The sequence below is a fragment of the Python bivittatus genome, unplaced genomic scaffold (genome assembly GCF_059951505.1).
Source record: "Python bivittatus isolate LINGU-HERP-01145 unplaced genomic scaffold, Pbiv_v1 ctg000590_np1212, whole genome shotgun sequence".
NCBI classification, from domain to species: Eukaryota; Metazoa; Chordata; class Lepidosauria; order Squamata; family Pythonidae; genus Python; species Python bivittatus.
This window is the reverse complement of record NW_028277086.1, coordinates 31,703,315-31,714,780: the sequence shown is the minus strand read 5'-3', so window position 1 is coordinate 31,714,780 and position 11,466 is coordinate 31,703,315. Positions and strand designations below refer to the sequence as shown.

At 38.2% G+C, this 11,466-nt stretch overlaps 1 protein-coding gene across 1 annotated transcript; it reads right to left on the bottom strand.

The window, feature by feature from the left end:
• Window positions 1-227: 227 nt before the first annotated feature.
• Window positions 228-9,516, bottom strand: RPL7 (ribosomal protein L7). The gene is made up of 7 exons (XM_007424812.3): window positions 9,488-9,516; window positions 8,370-8,475; window positions 6,843-7,009; window positions 5,014-5,151; window positions 3,593-3,702; window positions 907-1,117; window positions 228-285 (listed from the first exon to the last, which is right to left on the bottom strand). Exons 1-6 carry the CDS (start codon window positions 9,499-9,501, stop codon window positions 909-911), a joined length of 744 nt encoding a protein of 247 aa, XP_007424874.2. The 5' UTR covers window positions 9,502-9,516; the 3' UTR covers window positions 228-285; window positions 907-908.
• Between the last annotated feature and the right edge of the window lie 1,950 nt (window positions 9,517-11,466).

Here is an 11,466-nt window from a genome sequence, read left to right as displayed (position 1 = left end):
ACTCTTATTCAGGCAGAACAGGTGTCAACTGTTAGATAACTGAAGTCAAAAGTCAGCTGTGTTCTTATGCACTGTAGAGGCACACATTGTACTCACTGAAGTAATGTTATGAATCTAAGTTATTTAATGACAACATTCAACTAGTTATTGTACTCCTAATCACATTTAGTGGAATCAGAACATATTCAGAAGTACTTTGTGTATCAGTAAAAGAATAACAATGCAAGCAGTTTTCATAGTTCTCTTTTTTATTATCAGTGTGTACAGCCATCATCTTCTGAGCCCCTGAAAGAGAAGAGATATTAACACTTAAGCAGACAACAAATCACATTTCACTGAGTGAAAATGGAATACCATTAATGTATTAAAATTTCTGAAAATCACCAATGTACTGTACTATGTTTATCTCCCTATTTCTGAACCAAGGACCACAATGGACCTTTGAGTGGTATCTTCAGGACTACGTTTTACAAAGTAGATGGGGACTGGATGAAGGATTGGCCACAGCCAGCACAAAAGCTAAATTTCTTTTAAAATAAAATTAGAATATATTTAGCATGCTACATGTAAGTTTAATAATTTTCTCTTCTGCCCCATAAAATTTAATTCTTCCTTCCCCATCAGCCCCATTTTTTCCTAAAGGATATATGTACAACTTGCATATTCTACACACCTATGAGATTGAGAGAAAGAGGGACTGAGATTAACTGTTTGATACTGTTAGCTTCTTTGACTGCCTTTAAGCAGAAAGACAAGATATAAATTACCTTAAGAAGAAAGTATAACTCCTTTTCTGGTATTATTCATTTAAAGTTTAGAATTTACAACATAATAGTGGTAGTAAAAAAATGAAGGGATCAAAATTTGAATGTCCGAAATGCAATTATCACTTTAACTGTATCATACCATTAATTCATCCTCCTTATCAGCCTGTTAATCTGGTCCTCCCTGTTTCCTGCATCACCACCTTCTACGAAATGAGTAGTTTTCTTCTTCATTCCACCCCTCGGAGAAGACAGCTTGAACGGCCAGAGAAAATTGTTTGCAGCTTTGAAGTTTTTGCCCACAGTATAAATTTCATGGATCAAGTCCTCTGTGCAAATAATGCCGTACTTTTCTAAAAATTAAAACAAACATCAGAAAATGTTCAGCTTCCAAAATGCTCTCACTTGCTCATTAAAGACATATAAAACATGCTGAGGTCTGGCTACTTCCACTAGGGTCAGAACATTTCAACTTTTCCATCCCAGCAGGTTCAGACATGAAATAGTTAAAAGGGGGAAAAAAACCTGATCTATCAATCAAATATAAACCATCGATCAAGATGGTGGGTTGAGATCAAATCAAACTGAAGAACCAAGCAGGAATAGGAAAATTCCCATCTCAGGTGGCCTTTAAAGAGGAAAGAAAATTCTGTTTTGCTTTTGTTGTGCCTTCTCCCTAATGGTGAAGAGCAGAACATCTTTCTTCCAGCTGGCACGAAGCCCGGTAAGCAAAGCTCCAAACCCAAAAGAACCTGGAACTAGAGAACCACAAAAAATACAGTAAGGAATAGCAGAGCTAGATGCAAGTAAGGATTATGGATTTCTTTTACAGGCTAATCTAAGCTGTTGGAAATTTATTTGCCTTTGCTTTATTTAACTATTTCCTTCTATTCAAGATCTGTGTATGAATCTGATTGGAGCTTAGTCTGCCAAAAGAAATCTCTTTTTCAAATGAGTTGCCCAATTCTTTTTTTTTTTTCCTCCTATTACCATTTACTCCAGTTAGTTCCCTAACTTTAATATATATAATAAAATATTTGACCGACTTTACTGAATCAGCACACTTTTCTTGAAGGACTTTAACATTAGGCTAAACTACGAATAGAACTAAGAAGTTTGCAATTCTACTTCTGAATCTCCCCAGGAGTATGGAAGGTTGCAGTAGAAGGGTTTTGAGTGGAGGACACAGAGGCCCCAGTGTGGGTGATAGGGAGCCCAGTTCACCACACACCTGTCTCGGCATATGCAACCATACACCACAAAAACAAGCTCAGCATGAAACACTGCTTCTGTAGAAATTAGAGGAATTCTACCACTACATTAAAAACTCAGTATAACTATCACTGTTCCAATCAGACTATGCTAACTGAAGAATACACTTACCTTTGTTTGCTGTTATATAAAACTAAAAAGTCCTGTATTCTACTGTGTTACTGGCCTTTTTAATAAAACTACAGTTTTAACTACAAAGAGTTAATTTGATACTACAGCAAGAAAACAAGCCACAGAATCCCCAGATGAAGCAGCACTGCAGGCACAACTTGACCCTTTGACAAACCATCTGTTCAGTTCTTTTCTGACAATATTTATTTAACAAAGTCCTTCCATTCAGAGCACAGTATGGCAGTGAAAGATTAAATGTCCCAAGTAAGTATAAATAGGTACCATACTGTAAAACACATTCACTCAAAATCTGCCAATTATTTTCAAATAATAGAAATGGGCAAAATGTTTCAAAGTCAAAATAAAGCTAGCTTGAAACAGTGGTTTTAAGTTCAAAATGGATTGTTCTGGCCATTTTGGAAATGCCCATTTCAGATGTGCTTGTTTTGCACTCTGCTTTGAGCTCAAAGTGGTACCTTCTCAATTTTGGAACACTTTTTAAATGTTTAGAATAGCTCAAAATTCGGATTATTTCAAACTTGAAATAGTCTTTCAAGTTCAAAATGTTTCAAATTCAGAATATTTTGTATACAACTAATTAATAATTCCTTCTCACCTTAGAGAGAGAGAGAGAGATATGAAATCTTCGTTCTTGCGGCTCTTTTAAAACACAATATATCCAAATTGTTGTTTGGATAAAATAGAAGTTTCTATAATTAAGATATATTATTTTAAATCCTGCTGTGTTAGAAAGTGCATATCGCATATTCTAAATTGCTGGAATTGTTAACCTTTACTGTTACTCCACCTCTAGTTTTCAAGGGCTCAAAGCTCAATAAGACTAATATTTATAATTAGATTTTCAAAACATAATTCTTGCTTCTGTCTAGGCATTATAAAAATGTTTTTATTACTTAAAAGTTACAAGAACTTATATGGTACTAGATATCAACCTCACCAGAAATTTTCCAATACTGATCCCAGTACAGTATTAGAACTCTTCCAGTGAAGTTAGATGTGTAGCAGCTGAAACATTTTGACCTCAGAATGTTTTGTACACATGTAACTGCAGCAAGAATAACAAGACTTAAGGCCTTGGCATCCTAAAATCCTACTTTCTGGCTATTCTGAACATTATACTGTGTTGATCATGCTCCTATTTCATGAAATAGTAAGTTACCAAGATTTGACAAGGTATACCAATAACATCTGAACTCTAGCGCATATATAAGCTACATTGCAGAAGGCTTGGATGAATTTTCAAAGAAAAGTAGCTCCTGCCCCCCCGCAAATCCAAGAGAGATTAAACATTCAAACCAGCACACCATACTGTATGGAGAAGTTATACTATGTGTCTCAGAGCAAGCATGCCACAGATTTACAGGTGCAGCTATACCTTAAAATCACCACTATATAAGCAGCGATGCAAAGTAAATTGTACTTACTCAGGCATTTCTTAATTAGAGAGTTATCGGTCAAAGCTATGCGTTGCTTGTTGATCTTCCCATAACCACGCTTATAGATCAGCTCATGCACAGACTTCAAGTTGGGATATCTAGAAGATAAGCAATCACTTACTTTGGTGTAATATTTTGCATATATAAGGTACTTATTCTTCTTATGTGCTAAATCCATTTGGGATACAACATTATTAAAAAGTCTGCAAGCAAAGAGATTTTGAAACTGACACTATATATATTTGTGAATATATATTTGTGTATCAAATTCCAGCAACAGATAATTCACTACAGCTGATTTCTAAAATTTATTTTAAAAGGTATATCTGGGCATGTAAGGCAGGTAGAACCATTCTCCAAAAAGAACTGAAAAGAATCTAAAACTTCCTCCTGTGCACTGAAATGCTGCTTCTCAGAAGACAAAATTAAGGGTATTAAGAAAACCAAGCATTGCCTAACTTGGAATAATCAAACAACCAGGAAAGAATCAAACAACCAGGAAAAAGAAACCCTTAACTGTTTTATATAATTATTTAAAAAACACTCTCCTAGTGAAGTCATGATGCACAAGACAGCTCCCAACTTTAAAATTGCATACACAAATTAATATCACTTAAGAATATTACGGGAAGGACACACACGAATGGCTACTAAAATACATTAAAATATCTGCTTGCCAATTATTTCTTAACAATAAAGTGTCTTATTCACAGACAGATCAAGAGAAAGAGGTCCAATCAAATCTTCCAGACTTCTTTAGTTTGTGGTTACCTCTGTCTCAATCTATATTTTAAATCACTGCAAGGACACTTTGAACATGCCCCTCTGCAGACTTTAGGGCAGTGTTGTCCAAACTTGGCCACTTTAAGATGAGTGGACTTCAACTCCCAGAATTCCCCAGCCAGCATGGCTGGCTGGTGAATTCTGGAGTTGAAGTCCACTCATCTTAAAGTGGCCAAGTTTGGACAACACTGCTTTAGGGAATGGGCAGGAACACAAAAAGAAATTATACTGTAGATACACTGAACCAAAACCATAATGACAAGTTTCTTTGGCATTCAGGAGCATAAGAATGAGATTCTATTTGTCTGTAATGCCCCTAGTTTCTCAATAAATTAGGAATGAAGTTTTAATCTTATAACACTTTGTAGCAAGACAAGTATTTGACCACGCTTGCTATAACCAGTTAGCAGACCTCCAGTCTTATCCAATCTGGTATAACAAAGCCTGGACTATTTGAGAATCAGGCTGCACGTTCTGTTCTAGATCAAAGGTTGCACTTGGTTTACAAAAAGAGAATGAGTGTAGCACTGACAAAAACTAGACCTCATCAGGTTATAATAGATGTTACCTGTAAAAAAAAAAAATCAGATACTTAAACAGCAATCACTAAACTTGATTCAACTTACCCCCAAGCAATGTAAGGTTCAACGATCCTCAGCATGTTAATAGATGCCTTGTTGAGTTTCACAAAGGTCCCATTGAAAATCTGACGCAGACGAAGGAGCTGCAGTACCTTACGAACCTTGGGACTAACGCCATTAATTCTAAACAGTAAAACAGAAACTCTTTTATAGCATGTACATTCAGATGTACTAGCTACACTGAAATATAGTATTTTTGTATCTATAAGCTAACATACAATACTACAACAGAAATTATGTTCTAAATCTTGCACAATATTAAATATACATCATTGTTGCACCAGGTAAGTAAACTGTCCTTCAATCAAAGGATACAAATCCACCTATTTCTTGGGAACATCAACGTGATTGTTCCAATCTTATTCTGGGATGTTTTTTCAACTTCCCAGCCTATCTACACTCATGAGATTTCCTGGTGGTCTCCATTTAACTAGGTCCAATCCTGCTTAGCTTTTTGGTATCAGCCAAAGTAGGCCATTGCTGTCATCTAGCTGGGCACTACGCAAAACTACAAAGTTTAAGTATCTATACCAGCATTATTAAAAAAAAAAAAAAAGATGGGGAGATGGGCAGCATATAAATGTAATAAATAAATAAATAAATAAATAAAATAAAATAAAATAAATACCAGCATTATCTAAAAATGCATTCCTTGATTAATCCAAACTAAGAAGCAATTGCAAATTAATTATGAAGGCATAGATAATCAAAGATAGCATATGCTGTCTGGTTCCTTGTCTACTGGTTGACAGCTGCAGGCACTAATTCATAGCTTGTAGAAAAATTAGGTTGATCTCAGATCTATTTTATGTTTTACTAAGGCATGCGGACATGCAGGTGAGGTGATGATTTGGGAATGGAAAGTTCCAGAGAAGTTTGAAATGTTTCATTCCCACTCTGGACCATGTAGTTCCAAGGGCAGTTTCATGGCTTCTAGAAGTAAATCCTTAGAATTGGAAGCTATTTGAGGTTATCCTGAACAAAAGTGGGCCTACTTCAGGGCTGGACTGCCCCTAGAACATTTCAAAATGCTTCCATTTTGGAGGATTTACTTCCAGAAGCTGCAGAACTGCCCTCTCAATGGCCTGATTCAGAGGAGGATCAGCACAGCCTGGAGGGCGAACAGAAAATTCCAGAGTTCTGATGAAATTTCTATTTCTGAATCAGTGAGTTTTCTACATCCCTGCTGACATGTTATCCTGTATTTTTTTCTATGCTTCTGCATATAACAAACACTCATTTTGTACCCAACTTTTGTTAATTTTATTGTGGAATTTTGCTCCATTTTTTAAAAAAACAATGGCTTAATGCTGTCCAATAAACAACTGGATTGGTTACCACCATAAGAGGATCTTTCTGGACACAGCACCAATACGTTTATATAATTCTTCATCAAAAGATCAGTAATACACCACTACTTCATATGCTTGAAGCTCAGCTTCAATTCTTGGCATATTAAGGTAGATCAGAAAAAATCATGCTTGAAGCCCGTCAGGCCAGTGTCAAAAATGATCTGACTCAGTCACTTCACAGAGTATATAATTAATCAGTACAACACAGATATAGAAATAAAACATTAAAATCTACTTATAATTAGTTGTCTCTAAAGTGTGCCTAAATTGAATACTGGTCAAGGTAAATGTGATAAATGAAGGAACAATCATCATTTCCTTAACAGAAATTACTACTAGTTGATATCTGAATAAAATTGTCCAATTAGTATTTGCTTGAATTAACTGCTTAGTGGTAGCTTTGCTACCAGGTCTTAGTTAGCACTACACAAAGGGCTAGCGTTACACTTTTGTTTACCTTACCCTCTGATCCTGATTACAAATGCCAATTTGGGTTCAGCAGGTACATAGTAATTGCCAGCTTTGCGAGCCATACGGGCCATGCGAATCTCACGACGGTACATCTGCCTATATTCTTTGTGGTAAGTCTGGGCTCTTTTATAGATGAGTTTTCGTTCCTCCTTTCGCAACTGAAATGAGAATGTTATATTGAGAAATTTATCCTTTTCTCCCTCTGAGGAGAGCAGAGTGGCCAGTTTCCCCTCATCTTACAAGTATACTGTCAGGTAAGATTAGATAACAAACCATATGAATATGAATTTCAATCTACTGTAGTCACATCACTGCAACACATTTTTACTTAAACTTTTGTCACTTCAAAGGCAACCTAGTTCTAGGAGAAAAAATTCAATTTTAAAAAAGAATATTTTTTCCTCTTTTCTAATCAACTTGTGCTGGGTATTTTCAAGGGTCTCACATTTTTCAAGGCACTGATTTGGAAGGAATGCTTACTCCCTTTTTCATCTTTATCCTCTTTACCTTTATCTTGCAGGGAAGGGCAAGCTCCCAAATTTTGCTACATTCAGGCCAAAGGCAAGACTGAAGTAGCTGAGGACTAGACAAGGACTTTCAGTCAGGGAACACCGAAAACAGGAATTATTTTAGCAAAGTACAGGTTAGGAATGGCTGCAAAACCCTGAGTAGTGGAAAGTTCTCTAGCACATATCTTGCTAACCCATATAAAATTAGAGTGCAAGATATGTTAAGAAAAAATGGATCCAGTATCATGTATTTACTGATTAAGAAATGCATTACAGTAGGAACTAGAATGCTTTTGGAGATGAACAAAGTAGTAAGTGAATCCCAAATATTTTTTTTTAATTTAATATATTGCACTGAATGCTAGGAATGTGAAAAATGTAGCAATTAGACTCTGAAACATTTCATTTTCTCACAGAATGTGTGATCCAAATGTATTTCTAGAATAGAAAATGGTTTGTGATGTTCCAAACATGGTCCAGGACCCAAACAGCCCTGAATTGCTTTCTGTTCACTAAAATACATTTCCAGAAATGCACAAGCCACTTATAGAACAGTCAGACAGCCCATTCCATCGGAAAAATAGAGCACTCAGGATAAAAGCAGAATGCTTAAAATAAGCTGCTGTTTTGCTTGTAATGGGAAAACCTTTGGGGTTCTATAGATGCTACATTGCTGCAAAAGACTAAAGGATGATTCAAACTAAAGCCAAAAACAAATGCAATTTTTGCAGTTGATTACTGTCTCTTAAGACCAAAATTTGTGTTACCACTGCAACACACTAAAGCAACAAACAAGACTAATCATATTTTAACCTGTGATTTTAATTAAAAAACTATGTACTAAATTGCAATTTGATACATATTTACTTGATAGTAAGCAAAATGAACACAGTGGGACTATATTCTGTGTAAATGAGCACAGAATTGGTTATTAAATCATATTGTCTTGCTCTTATGGAAGCTGCTAGAAGCTGTGTCTCATAGGGTGGATTAAAAATATAATATTTACCTTCTTTTGGATCAAAAGTCTCTTCAGGCGTTTGGCCTTTAAGTCAGCAAAAGCCTTCCTTTTCTTCAAAAGGCTTTCTGGCACTGAAGGCAACTTCTTCTTTCCTCTAAATTATAAAACAATAAATAAGCAAACAATTAAAGCACCTTTCTGGATCTGGTTCTCGTGATTTTTTCAGTAACACAACTAGACAATTTAACTTCCACTTCCAAAGCATTCCTCTCTCTTTGTGGGCAAAACTTTTCTAGAATTAATTATATCAAAATGTTTCATATGAAGATGTTTGACAACTAGCCAAAATGTACCCAATTAAAAAAACTAGAACCTCAAGAAATATAAAACATCAGGTAATGCCGATATACTTTGTTCTGAACTTTATTTGGTACATTTTGGTAGTTTTTACAGAATTTATTCTAATTATCCAAATATGTATCATCAACCATACTTACACTATCAGACAAAAAACAAACACTTCTCTCAACTCACCCTGCCTGTTACTATTCCGCTAGTTATTACATAATGGTTTTCCCCATTAAAATCATCCCAAAGCTTATGGTAAAACCGTGTTTGCTGATTTTGACAGAAATTGGAAGACACTTATTTTCAAACAAGCAAGGAAAAAACAGTAAAAATACCAAGTTTTCTTGCCATTCTCTTTCAACGTTGAATACCGTGGAGTTTCGGATCCCTGATTTCAGGCGAAGGACCGCATTCGGGCCCTTTTACAGCACAAGCGCCCTCCTCGCTGTGCTCCATTCGCCCCCCACTGAATGCGTGTACAACACCGGAAGGCAATAACTAGGTCTAGACTGCACTAGCAAACAAATAAACAAACAAAGCAGCGTAGTGGATCTGGGAAGCTGCAACTCCCCCCCCCCATTAGGTTTCTCTCGCTCTGAGAAAATAATCTTCTACAGCACCCAACGCGTCCCATTAAATCACAGATCCAGTTCCCAGCCGCATCTCCCTAATCAACCCCTTCCAGACAACTGTTACACCAATTCAGGGAAAACTTTCCAAGTTATAAAGCCATGGTAAAACCTAAAGAAAAAAAGGCTGGCAAAGAAGTTCTTAAAGCCGCAGATGGCAACGGATTGCCCCCAAAAAACATTACTTACTCTTCACCCGCCATGGTCGCTACCGGAAAAAGAGAGACGGGGAGCATGCGCAGTGAGCATAAAGAGTCGCTGAGCGGGTCAATGGAAGGGACTGCTGAGTGCGAAGCCCCCGCTCCCGCTTAGCTGCCTAAATTAATGCCTGCGCCAAGTAGGCACGCTTGGTGGGCAGAGTAGTGCTGAAACGTGAACGCGGAAGCAACTGTCGTAAACTCCTTCAAATGGTGAAAGTTTTCATGCTTTCCTTTTTATTACCAGCCAGCTTAGGCGATAAGGAGGGGGAGGGCGACATTTAAAGTTAATGATTTTAAGAATGTGTTAAAGTAAGCTAAATTTGGAATTTCATTGATAATCCTACTTGTTTTGATCTCTTTATATCTCCTATTCTAGGCAATAAAACAGAATGTCGTTCATGAAATAGTCAAGTGATGTGTACATGAAATAAAGTATGCCGTCCTTACGATTGTATGCATGACTCCCTCCCAGGTTGGCTCAGTGAGGCTTTCTCTTAAGGACTTTCTCCTAACTGCGCAAAGTTTCTACTATATGGAAATTGGCATGCTTCATGGACATTGGCGTGTTACATTACGCGGACTGCTATTCTATTCTGTTTGCTCCATGTAAATTTCAATGTGAATGCGCCAAAGAGCAGCACGTGGCTGGGTTTGAAAGCTAAGCAGAGTCTGGCTTGTGCAGCACTTGGACGAGAGACTGCCTCGGAGTTCGGCAACGGCGAACCTCTTTCGTTTTACTGCCATGAAAACTATACAGACGTGTCCAGCCTGTCAGCGGGAATCAAGCTCGATTGAAAGAGGCTTTAGTCTAAACCTTCCTCATTACAGTAGATCCTGTTCGTTAGGATTACGATGCGTCAACGGAATCCGGTTGTGTATTATCGTGTGTAAACTGAATTCGGGAAAGACCAAAAGGTGAAAAGAAAGCCAAATGGCTATGTAAAAACTACATTTCCCAGCATGCATTTCGACACTGCGAGGGCGAAAGAAAAGAAGGCGTTGCAATGTATTAGGGGAGCAAAGTCTTTCGACGTAGTGGCTTTCAATCAGGTGCCTTCTGAAGTTATAGGATTGGCCGGGTTTGGAATTTTGCTGTCTGTAGGTCACCTCCTTGACTTCCGGCCTTCCAAATCTAGCTGAATGGTCGGCGTGGCGCCCCACAAGTAATTCTTTTCTGAACTTAATCTTTTCCAGTCTTTCGCGTCCTGTATGCATTTCCTTGGCCGTAAACTCCATTTGCATGCAAGTCAGATCACGAGGCGGCGTGTGTGCAGCCGTGTTGGCATCCCTGTTTGCGCGCAGTGGCTCAAACTTAAACATCTTCGACTATTTGGCTCTGCGTTGTGGATCGAATTTATCCGGTCTCCGGGTATTGGGGGAGGTGATGGAAAAAAATACACGTCGAGGTGGTCCTGCGGATTAAACGACGGAATTGGTTTCAGGCTGAAAGCAGCGCTGCGCCGCGCCCCTCCTTCGCTCCAGTTTGCGGCAGTTTCCTTCGCATGTAAAGAAAATTAGGGGTTCTGCTCAGTAGCGCACCCGGTTCAAATGGTTTCCGGCGGGGTTAGTCTGTTACAGCGAAAACGGCAGTCTTGGGCTACCTGAAAAATCAAGTCCTTTTGTTCTGGCATCAGATTAACAGTTTGCGATAATTTAATGCGATGGTAACTTTGGTTCAAGATGGCATGACATTCTGGACGGGCTTACAGATCACGCAAGATAAATCCTGGCCCCTCTTTTTGTACATTGCAAGTATTGCATGAACCCAGCCCTTGTGGTTTCTTTGCTACCCCGTGGTCACACCGTGGTTTACCGACTCAGGTGTCTGTGGACTGAAATGGGATTCGCTGCCCACGGACGCGCGCCTAGGATGGCTCCTTGCGATCGCCCGCGCCTGGGTCGAGGCCGTGGACGCCCCGAAACGAAAGAAAGAAGCCGCCAGCCTTTTTCCCGGGAGCGGCTGGGCGG